This window comes from Arvicola amphibius, chromosome 11 (assembly GCF_903992535.2).
Source record: "Arvicola amphibius chromosome 11, mArvAmp1.2, whole genome shotgun sequence".
Classification (NCBI taxonomy): domain Eukaryota; kingdom Metazoa; phylum Chordata; class Mammalia; order Rodentia; family Cricetidae; genus Arvicola; species Arvicola amphibius.
Window position 1 is genome coordinate 47,720,091 of NC_052057.2, and position 12,488 is coordinate 47,732,578.

Consider the following 12,488-nt stretch of genomic DNA (forward strand, 5'->3'; position numbering starts at 1 on the left):
TAACAGGCTGGCCTTGAACTCAGAGATCGACCTGCCTCTGCCTCCTTAGTGCTGGGATTAAAGGCATGCGCCACCACTGCCTGGCTAGACCTTTATTCTTTCACTTAAGAAAAACTGAATTGAGCTAGGCAGCGATGACTCATGACGTTAGAGAGGCAGGCGGGTCTGTGAGTTCGAGGCCAGCCTGGTCTACAGAGCTAGTTCCAGGACAGCCAGGGCTGCACAGAGAAACCTTGTTTCGGGAAAAAGAAAAAGAAAGATCAAACAACAAAAATAGAAAAAGAAAAATAGACCTTTTAGCAAATTTGAGACAAAGTTATTTTTAATGTTCTGACCTAGAGCAATCACTGTTATATATTAGGAACAGTTAAATATCAGTAAAACCTATACTGTCTTTAATATGACAGATATCTAATGTTAAACTAAATCTAGATTTAAGGATTTATTTTCCATTTGAGTATTTTATCTATGTTTTTAGTCTTTTTCAAATCATCCTTGACTTATTAATGTTTGTGTCATCGATTTTCATGCTCTTCTGGTTTTCTTTTTCAAAAGTAGTGGTATGTATTGGTTAGCCAAATAAAAAGTGTGTCCATTCATTGCGGAGGAATTAGAGTATATGTTGCTTACTTTCACTATGCCCATGGAAGTGAACCATTAATATTTGGTATAGTTACGTGATGTATAGACTCGACATTTTCATATGTGTTTAGTGGGAATGTGATGCGCTGTCTTGCTGTTCATCTTATTCATTAGCCCAATACCACATAATGTATTTTTAAACATATTTGTCTTAATCATGATGGTCAGTCTCAATTCAAGTAAATATTTGCACTCATTTTATGTTAATTCCTTTCAGCAAAATCTGTTTTACTGCAAAGGAGATTTTTCTTTTTTTCCTTTTCTTTTTTCTTTTCTTTTGGCAAAATCTCATTATATCACGAATCACAGGATCTTTCTGATTTTGCTCTTCTCCAGTTACCTATCTCTTCCTTTTGCGTATCCAGTTAAGGTAAAGTTATAGCCTCATACAGCACTTTGACTTTATAATCTCTATTGCTTTGTGTGTGTGTGTTGTTGTTGTTATTTTTTTGAGTCAGTCTCATTGTGTAGCTCAAGCTGGCCTCGAACTGAAGGTCCCCTCCTGCATTAGCCTCCTTAGAGTTGGGATTTCAGGTGTTGAATGTATGCTTAATTACTTCCCTTTGTCCGTTTATGTAAGCAGTCATGAGACTAGAAGCTGTTTCATACTTCCTCTGTATTATTCTGTCACTAGGAGATATTTCAGATACTCCCCTTAAACTACAGTTAGCACCTTTGAAGCCAGGGCAGCTGTCTCAGAACAACTATTCTCCATCTGAGGTTCCTAGCTTTTGTTCAAGACTCCTGCCATTGTTCTTGTTCTTGCTGTGCTTCTTAGTCTTTCCATGCCCTTGGACTTTTCACACCCCCAATCCCTAGGCCTGTTTTTCTGACTGAACGTTCCCTAATACGGACATGAGCATCTGGCTATACAATTACATGTGTGCTTTTTGTCATGGTCTCTCGCTTTTATCGCATAGTAACTGGAATGGCTAATCATCAGATTGGTTGCATATAGATTTTTGTGATTAGTGCTGTTTTTTTTAAATGTGTGAATTTTTGGTTTTATCACAATAATGATTATGACTTTCCCTCTGCAATCAGATAGCGAGAAAACGGCATAAGGTTATCGGTACTTTTAGAAGTCCTCATGACCGCACCCGACCACCTGCTTCTCTTAAGCATATTCATCTAATGCCTCTTTCACAGATTAAGAAGGTGTTGGACATAAGAGAGACGGAAGGTAAGCTCATGGGGAAAGGATTTACTAAATAAGAACAGCTTGTCCTCACTGAAGCTTAGATTTCCTACTGTTACTACTTTTTGTTGTTGTTGTTTTGGTTTTTCCAGACAGGGTTTCTCTGTAGCTTTGGGACTTGTCCTGGAACTAGCTCTTGTAGACCAGGCTGGGCTTGAACTCAGAGATCCTCCTGTCTCTACTTCCTGAGTGCTGGGATTAAAGGCATGTGCCACCACCGCCCAGCTGTTACTGCTTTTTAAATGGATAAACTATCTTTACATGTGTGATTCAACTATAATGTGTCCTAAAGTAACCGTTCTTGCACATCTCTCTTAACTCCTTCTCTAGGTACAGACTTGATGTTTTCATTGTTTCAACCTGCCTCTAAGAGTCAAAGGCCTTTTAAATGGTTGTGCATTAATACGGTGCACAGCTAGATAGCACCTTAGTTTGTCTTATTCTCTTTCTAGTCATGCTGCATAATCACTGGTCTTGTTTGCTCCATATATTTTAATGTCTTTTTTTCCTTGCCAATGGTGCATCTAGGAGTATCTTTTCTTTTTTCCCCCCTATTAAAAAAATAACGTGTGGATGTTTTGTCTGCATGTCTAAGCACTACATTCATACAGTGCCCACAGAGGCCAAAAGAAGGCACCAGATCCCTAGGACTGGAATTAAGATGGTTGTGAACCATCATGTCAGTACCGAGAATAAATCCATGTCCTCTGGAAGAGCAGCCAGTGATCCCAGACAGACACTGAGCCATCTTTCCAGTCCCAGGGATATCTTTTAAGATGCTTATTTGGGAAGGGAGTTGTAGTAGTGATGGCACGATGACTTGATCTATAAAGAGCTTGCTGCCAAGACTGGCATGAATTCAGTCCCTGGAACTCACATGGTAGAAGAAAAGAACTCCCACAAATCATCCACTAAAGCACACATAGTCTAGCAAGTGAGTGTGCACGGAACAGACACCCACACAATTTTCTTTTAGAAAGGTAAAGGTTAAAGAGTAGTTGTATGTGGAATAAATAGCCCACAGTAACTGGTAAGCTTGGCTGGCCTTGGGTCAGATAAATAGATACATACACATGGAAAAGGTAAGTATGGTGGCTCACTTTAATAACAGCACTGGGGAGGCAGAGGCAAGCAGATCTCTGAGTTTGAAGCCAGCCTGGTTTACATAGTGAGTTCCTGGCCAGCTATGGTATGTGTTGAGACCTTATCTCAAAAATAAATAATAGTTAAAAAATAAGTAGGCATGTGTACATTTTGTGTGTGCACCTGTGTAGCATGTGTGCCACCTTTCTCTTTTGCAACAAAATTCCTGAGATAATCTATTTGTAAAGATATTTTGGCCAATAATTTTGGAGATTTCAGTCCATTCTCTTAGTTTCATTGCTGTGTCCTGTGGTGATGCGATTCATCCTGTCTGAGAGCACATGCTGGAGACTCGTAGCGGAGCTGCGATGCTCAGAGCCAGGGTCCCAGCTGGAGACAGGCCTTCCTTTGGCTCAGCTTTTGGGTGTCATTCCTGATTTATATTGCAGCACTGGCCTAACGAAAGCTTTTCCTTCTAACGTATTAGTATTGAGTATTTGAGTGATTTTTCTGTAGGTCTGAAAACGCTCAAAATGAACATTTATCCAAAGTAGCATTATCTGTTTAGCTAGCACTTAGTGTTGCGTGTTTATGGCCATATTTTAGGCAACATCTTTTTTTTGTTATTTAAATAATGTTAAGCTATTTCAATGATCCACTGCTCTGAGCAGCAAGGCATGTGTTGCTGGTAATCAGACCCAGGGCCTTGCACCTGCTAGTCAAGCACTCTACCCCTGAGCCATATCTCCAGCCCACAGTAACTTACAAAGCTATTTTCTCTTAGTTATTCAACTGTGTTTATTAGAGCCTATGATGAGACAATTATTTGAGTTTGGGGGAGTTGTAGTTGTGAAAATGTTCGTGTTAAGATATAGATCAGGGAGATGTCTTTACGATCTAGACTAGGGAGGTAGAGAGACCAGAGAGGTGATTCAGAAGGTGTAGGCACTTGCCATCAAGCCTGATAACCTGAGTTTGAACCCAGAGACCCATGTGATGGAGAGAACTGTCTTCTTACAATTCCCGTTTCCACATATTCTTTAATAGGAATTTAATGTTTGTTTGTTTTCAGGTTTTTCAAATTTTTTTGGCATTGTGTTTTTAAAATAGATTATTTTAGTATCTCAATTACAAAGCAGTTACTCTTTAATATTTGTACACTTTGTATGTGATTTTTGTAAGTTTTTAGTGTTTGTGTTGCCATTTTAATTTTGAAATTTAAATGCTAGATTTCTATTAAATTATTATTGAAGAATTTAAATGTCACAAAGAGTACTTTTTATTTTTTATTTTTATTTTTATTTTCAGGTTATTGTTGGCTCCTTTTTAAAAGCAGGGGTGGGGGAAAAGAAAGCTGATTTTACTGGTCTGTGGAAAATGGTGGAAATGAAAATTTCTAGACATTCAGGAGTAACACTGTTCATTTGGCACCCTAGACTGCCATAATGCTTTTGCCTTGCTGGTGAGGCCACCAACAGAGCAGGCCAATGTACTGCTCAGCTTCCAGATGACATCAGAGGAGCTTCCAAAAGCAGACTGGCTGAAGATGCTATGCCGACATGTCGCCAACACCATTTGTAAAGCGGATGCTGTAAGTTCTCCAACTATGTCACGTGCACAGTGCAGTCAGGCTGACCACACCTCCATGACAAGCCAATCAGGGATACAAGAGAGCCTTTAGTTTTATTCAAATGACGTTGTTTGGGAGAGTTTGTAAAAATTTTAAGTACATGAAATAATCTTTGAGTCCCTGACTCAAATATGGTCCCTTTTAACCTTCTAGCTCTTGTAGTGGCAGTTCATTGAGAGGCTTTGGGAACTTATGCCCTGTGTGATTTTTTTTTTTTTTGTAGATGCTTTTTCTTTTAATAGAACATTTTAAAATATTGACATATTGACTTAAGGTAATTTTGTGTATATAAAATCTTATGTAGCTGTTTTGCAAGTCATTTTCTAACTTTATGTTTAAATTTTTTTTTTTAAATTACTATTTTGTGTTTATGGGTGTTTTGTCTGCATGTATGCTTGTGTCCTGGTGTTTATGGGGGCCAGAAGAGACCAGTGGATCCCCTGGAGTTAGAGTCGCAGATGGTTGTGAGCCGTGTTAGGAATCAAACTGAGGTCCTTTGGAAGAGCAGCTAGTGCTTGTAACCACTAAGCCGTCTCTCCAGCCCTGTCAAATCACTGAAAGTCTTTGCGCATTGCTGGCCCAAAGTCTCTGCAAGCTCTTTTTACTCCTTTTTTCTTCTGGTTCCTTTGACTGTGCTGCGTTTGAGCTCAGTGTTTCATTTTTATCGTTTGACCTAGCCTGACACTGAAGCTTTCTATTGTCTTTTTAACATAGCGCATGGTTTCTGCTCAGTGACTTTTAAAAGTGTTTCCATCACTGTTAAGTGTCACTGCTGAGTGGTGGATCTTTTCTCTGTATTTTTGAAACTTGAGTTTCCTTAAAACATTTGTTTTAAAAATGTTTTAAGGTTGCAGGGTATAGTGTGTCATGGTGGGGAGTCACGGCAGTGGGAGCTTCAAGTGGCTGGTTCCGTTGCTTCCACAGTGAAGAGGCAGAGAGTGATGAACGCTGCGCTTGGTTCCCTGCTTTTATACGGTTGTGGATACCAGAGTGGTGCAGCACAGCACCCACAGCAGTCAGGTGTCCTGCTCCACAGACCCTCCTGAGGGCCGCCTCCCAGATGATTCCAGATCCCAGTTAACCATCCTTCTGGTAGAGGTGGTCTTCCTGCTGCTAGTCAGCATGGTTCTAGCAGTTTAGTCCCTGGTTTTGTGACTTTGCCCAGCATTGGTTTCACCATGGTGTTCCTGTTGGTGACTTTGAAGTCCAAGGCTTGGACTTAATTCTTGCCCAGGTCAGAGACATGGTTCCACTTTGCTTCAAGTTGAAGAAAGAGTAGCTTGAGTTACTGCCGTCTTTGGTGCACCTTGCCCGTGTTAAGTTTAAAGCAGACAGTGTTTGCTCTCATCTGCTGTCCGCAACACTGAGGAAGATCTTGTTTCCTGTCACTGTGCCTCTTGCTCAGCCATCTCAGCTACTGTGTTTTCACTTCCTGTCTCATAATTTCCATTGGCGGTGTTAGAAATGCTTAGTACAGGCAGAATATTCCTTTTTCAAAGTGCTTGGAACCAGAAGTGTCTCACACTTTTGGCTAGTTTTTCATATTGTAGAACATTTGCAGATTTTGGTCAGATATATCTCTAATCTGAAAGTCTGAGATCAGTTGCTCCTGAGCTCAGCACTAAGTGCACATTGTTTTATGCAATGTTTTGGATTTCAGATGGTTGGAATAGGGATGCTTGGTGGTAGTTAAAAGAGAGCGTTTTGTTACCATCTTATTGAAAGCAGTGGAAGGTTGTAGCATGTTGTTTTTCTATCAAGGCAAGTTACCAATCCAATTTTCTCATAGCAACTCTTAAATTAGTTACCATCATTAAGACAAAATAACTTTATAGCAGACAAACTACAAAGAAGAGCTGGGTGTGATGACTGGAAGTAAATGAATTGCCAGAAATCTGAGAGTCTTTAGTAGATGCTGGATGCATTTAAGATTCCTTTGGAAGATCTTCATACAGGATCTGCAGAAATGATACAGGATAGGATCTTGTTGCTGTGATAGATAGAGCCTGCTTAGTAGTAGTAATAAGAGTTGATTTGAACCTTGTCGTGGAATAACATTTACCATAGTTACACATGCCTTACAATGATGTTGAAGTTTGCATATGGCTTGTTGGGAAACAGGATGCTTACGCAGTCCTTTCAAGGTGTGTAGCTATAATACTAAAATACAAAGCTAATGAGAATTTTTAAAAATATTTTTATTTTCTTACTGGATGGAAAATGAATAACCAAGCAGCAAATGCAGGAAATTTCAGAAATTGTAATTATCCACAAGATGGCAGCAAACATTTACGTATGTTCTGATTCTTACTTAAACATGGTTATTCCAGTCTGCTGAAATTTTTTTCCTTAGAATAGTGCTTATACATTCAAAGATTCAGTGGCATCAGCTTTAAGCTCTTTCCTGCATTTAAAATTTCACACATAGTGAAAAATTTAAAGCCCCCAGTTCATGTCTTATTTGAGAATATTTTGCTATGTTGAAAAAAGTATGTTTCTAAATATGTATGTACAAAAGGTATAAATATACATGTAACTGATATTTCTTAAAAAGGCAATCTAATTATTTGAATCAGTAGGTTTTTCTATTCCTGGTACCCTAAATAACTGAAGTTTGCTCTTTTTGTTGTTGCTCAAATGTGTCCTTCTTTGGGTGTGCAATCCAGGGAGTTCTCAAACTCAGCAGTCCTCCTGCCTTAGCCTCCCACGTGCTAGGATGGCCACACCCAGCTATTTGCTGCTTAAATGAGTAAAATAAGTATGGTTATTTTATTGTATGTGCTGTTAATTTATTGTAACCATATGTAAATGGATGAAAGAAAACATTTAAAAAATGTGAAACTAAAGCCAAGAACAATTATTGATGTTTGTATAGCTGACTATAGGGTTCAGGCATCTTTATTCTTATCATCTTTATTCTTTCTTGTTGCCTGGCAGTAGTGGCTCACACCTTTAATACCAGCACTTGGGAGGCAGAGACAGGCAGATCTCTGTGAATCTGAGGTCAACCTGGTCTACAGAGTGAACTCCAGGACAGCCAGGGCTACACAGAGAAACCCTGTCTGGAAAAACCGGAAAAGAAAAACAAATCCCCCCAAAACCTTGTAATCTTTTCTCCCTGTTGATATGATGCTCCATATTCTTTTGCTTCAAAATGTAAAGTTCAGTCTGCTTAAAGTTTTAACTCAAAATATTTACAGCAGAATTTCCAGTCTCTTGCTAGCATGTGTATTTTTGTTTGCCTTTTGTTTTGTTTTGTTTTTTGAGACAGGGTTTCCTGTGTAGCAGTCCTGAATGTACTGGAACTTACTTTGTAGACCAGGCTGGCCTTGAACTCACTTAAGATCCCCCTGCATCTGTCTCCCTAGTGCTGGGATTAAAGGCGCCACCACCACCCAGTGCCAGCATGTACCTTTAGTTGCATGATCTATGTTATCAGTTAGATGGTAGTTTTTGTTATACATATATACATACACATGTATGTATAACAAAAACTACCATATACATGTGTACGTGTATATATATATATATTTCTGACTTCTAATGCCAACAGCGCAGTTTACTAGTTATGAACTTAAGCATTGTCACCTTTTGCTAATATTATTAGTCTAGAAGTAACTTGAGAATTAAATGCCCTATGCTACAGTTTTGTATTTTTGCCACTAAACATTTCTAAATAAAAATGAAAAAACATTGGCTGGAGAGATGGCTGAGTGGTTACAAAGCACTTACTGATCTTGCTTAGGACTCAGGTTCTTTTCCCAAAACCTATGTGGTGCCTTAAAACCCTCTGTATCTCCAGTACTACAGAATCTGATACCCAGATTTGGTCTCTGTGCACACCAGGCATGCATTCAGTTCACACACATACATACATTACATACATACATATACATACATACATACATACATACATACATACATACACACACACAAATACATACAGGTAAAATACCCATAAACATAAATAATTTTTTTAAAACAATGTTTTATGTTTTGATTTTAGTTATTGCCACTCATTGCTTATGAATAGCATTATTTTGGCTTTCCTGAACTTGTAAGCAGAATTATAACTACTTGGGGAATAGACACAGGACATGTAGGAAGAGATTTGTGCTTGCAAGACAGTATTGTTTATAACTAAGTTAATATGTGATTTGTCTTTATACATATTCTGCAGGTTATTGGGATAGATATTTAGTATTCAGAATTTCAATTATTTCAGAGTTCAGACTTTTTTTTACACTTTTGAGATAGTTGTAAATGCATACTGTTTGTTGTGAATTGGATATTACTCAAGTTTAAGCCTGTAATTCATTTGTTTTTTTATACTCACAATCTAAAGGTAATTTTTTCTGCCTGTGGGAGCCTGAAGTATAACTAGTCAGGGAGGTTAGCTTAAGGGAGGGAGAGGAAAGGGAGGTTGATGCAGGGCTGGCTACCCTTATGTGGATTTATTCCCAAATAAATAAGCCTTGTTATGCTCCATTCCGGGCTGTTGTGGAACTCTGTATGCCTACAGGAGTGATCTGAAGGAGCCGATGACTCAGGTGTCAATGAGATGCTTTTATTGGCTTAAGGTACCAGAAATGTGAGATAATGTGTGTGTGTGTGTGTGTGTGTGTGTGTGTGTGTGTGTGGACTAGCATTCATAAGCGAACTTGTAAACTGCAGCCCCTTTCATTTACAGTTGATAGTGTATACCACCTCAGTAGTTTCAATCTGAGATTCAGCACTTCTGTCTCCAGAATTGAAAAACTGCTCATCCATGGTTTCTTTTATGTTTGACATACTTTGACTAAGCTCTCAATGTTTTCAGAATTATGTTAAAAAAATACAAGGTTGAACTATGTTTTAAATTTTGTTTACATTTAATTTGAGAAAGAGAAAAAGATTTAAAAACAAAGGGTGTTCTTGAAAATGTTGTGATTCTTAGTGAGAAGTAACAAGCCTGGGATTCCTCACATGTATCTCCCCCACTTTGTTCATTTGCCTGTGTCCTCTCTCCCTGCTTCTTTCATGCTTAGAGACTGGGGGCAGTGCTTCCTCTTTGTAACTTAGCAAGCGGCTCTGTTGTTATTTTGCCTTCTACTGGCATACCTGATTATTTCCCATTAGTTGTAAAAGGCCCTATGTATATCTTCTCTTCAGATCAGAAGAAATTTATTTGTTTTCAGGAAACAGCCATGAAACTACTTTTCCCTGTCTAGTTCTCAGGTAGTTACTCTATGCTCAGTAATAGTTACAGCAATAGAAAAATGGAGCAGAAACTTACTTTCTAAGAGTGTTATGTGTGCAAATGTTTTGCCTGCACGAATATATATTGTGTGCAGTGCCTGTGGAGGCCAGAAGAGGTCATCAGATCCTCCACAAGTAGAGTTAACAGATGGTTGTAAGTTGCCATGTGGATGCTGTGAGTCATGATTGTGTCCTCTGCAAGAACAGCAAATAATCTTTACTGCTGAGCCATCTTTCCAGACCCTAGAGTCTTTTCTTCCCCCCAAGACAGGGTTTCTCTGTGTAACAGTCCTGGCTGTCCTGGAACTAGCTCTTATAGACCAGGCTGGCCTTGAACTCACAGAGATCTGCCTGCCTCTGCCCCCGAAGTGCTGGGATTAAAGGTGTGCCAACCACTGCCCGGCAACCCTAAAGTCTTAAATTCTAGAAGCCTTAATTGTAAAGAACATTTTATAAAAATCTGAGCAAAGGTGGAGGTTAGCTTTATAATCTAAATTGATATTCTTTTCATTCTTGAATATTTTATTCAGGGAATAAATTTTATTTTATAATATGTATTTATTTATGCTATAGTTCTTACTCTTAAGTTGAAAAATAGTATTTGCACATGAGAGTAAAACCAAATCAACTAAAAATAAATATGCTATACTAATCCTCGTCTTACCTCCCTGTCCCATCAGCCTTCTCTTCATGGCTGTCGTTTTGTAGTTTAGTTATGCTCTCAGAAACAAAAGAACATTTATCAGAGTCATGTGGGCAGTTTTGTCTATAATTTTACAAATTGGTACTTAGGTTGTTTCCTAATATCTCCTCTCTCTGTCTCTTTCTCTCCCTCCTGCCTTCCCTCCCTTCCTCCCGCCTTTCTTCCCTTCTTCCTTGCTTTCTTTTTTTATAAATAGGTGAGTCTTTGATATGTACATTGAGTTTTTAGTCAGCTATTTGCATAGTCCTTTTTAAGTAATTGTCCAGTCCTCTCCATTGCAATTTTCAGCTTTCTGCTTTTAGAAGTGTCACAAGTTGAACAAGTCAAATGAACATTGACAGATTACTTATAGTTAAAAAGTAAAACATACTTAACAGAAAATGTATTTAAATGTTTGAACTTCCCAGAGCATAGTAGGCTTTTTCAGTATGTATTTGTTGACGGCTGTAGGAGTCATCCCTAGCATCTTTAGCCACCAGCAGACTGCACACTATTATGGTCCATCCTGTGAGAGTCTGTTGTAGAGTAGCGCTATAGTTTATGTGGTCTGTGGATGTGGAGTATGTTGCTTGCACAGCTATGGAACTGCATTCCCATTGGGAAGCAGCATGTTACTAAACTGTGTTCAACTTGTGGTGCTGTGGGTAAAGCAAGGCAGGAATCAGAACCTATGCTATTGACTGTGGAAAGCCGACAGGTCAATGAGGTGGTATGTGTGCTCCTCCGATGGCAAATGACTATGAGGGGATTGATGAGAATCTAGTGTGGAACTTTGAACTGCTTAGTAAAGTAGTGAAATTGCACACATATGTTGCAAATAATGCTTCACACATGTGTCAGTTTTTAAAATGCTGACAGTTGTCAGAAAGTATAGAAAATGAACTCTTAATAAAACTTGTTAAGAAACTCGTAGGAATAGTCTTGTAAGAAACATGGAAATTCTTTTAAGAAGTTTGTTTTTGACTAGGATTATAATTCAATGGTAGAGTGTTGGCATCACATTTCCAAGGCCTGCTTTTAATATCCAGCACAAAAAATAATGAAACAGAAATCTGCAATACTGAGAGCCCTTGGTATCCATGAGTGATTACATTAATATGCAGCTGTTGATTCATCTTTAATTAGTTTATAGATTTCTGCAGTCTCTAAAGTCCTATGGAGAAGTTTTGGAATTTGACAGACTGATCCCTAGGATGATTTTTAAAGAAGAAACAGTGACACCTAGAAAGTTTAGTAGTAATGCTACCATATAAGATACTAAACTACACAGGCTTTAAAAATGACCTTCGTTCATTTGGAGAGTGGGCTGTGTTTGCCACTGTGCTCTCGTGAAGGAAGCCCAGAGGACAGCTTGTGGGAGTCGGCTCTCTTTCCACCACAGTGTTCCTGAGGATTGAACTAAGACATTAGGCTTCCAAAGGCTTTTACCCACTGACTGGTTTGCTGGCTCCAAACTGTACTTCTAAAAAATCATCTAAAAAATCATATAAGTTTGTATATGAGCCTATAGGAAGAGTAGATGAGAAACTATTTCCACAGATGTCTGTCTGTATGTCTGGACTCCATATGCGTGCAGTACAGGAGACCAGCGATGGCATTGACTTCCCAGGAATTGTAGTATACATGGCTGTGAGATGCCAGCTGGTCCTTTGGAATTGTACTTGGGTCCTCTGAAAAAGTAGCCAGTATTAATTGCTGGGCCATTTTTTCAGTTTCAGAGTAGTTGTTTTTGAAATAAGACTATCATACTAGTGTAGAACCTCAATTATAGTTATTACCCCATGGTACTATGAAAATTAGTTAAATATTAAGAAATTAGATGTATATTCCTATTCCTTTCTACATAATTACAAGTATGAGTTAAGTGTAAAAGGTGAGAAACCATTTCAGAAACAAAGATGTGCTTAATTGGGAAATGCTTGCTAAGCAGAAGTTTGACCAGTTAAGTGTATGTATGTTAATAAGGAATGTAAAATAGGAATTGGAAATAATGA

At 38.5% G+C, this 12,488-nt stretch overlaps 1 protein-coding gene across 1 annotated transcript in view; it reads left to right on the top strand.

The window, feature by feature from the left end:
- Ect2 (epithelial cell transforming 2) overlaps positions 1 to 12,488 on the top strand; it is a 60,004-nt gene that overhangs the window by 38,557 nt on the left and 8,959 nt on the right. The window contains exons 21-22 of the mRNA XM_038347598.1: positions 1,687 to 1,825; positions 4,360 to 4,514. Coding sequence (XP_038203526.1) covers positions 1,687 to 1,825; positions 4,360 to 4,514 — 294 coding nt within the window. The remainder of the gene's footprint in view (positions 1 to 1,686; positions 1,826 to 4,359; positions 4,515 to 12,488) is intronic.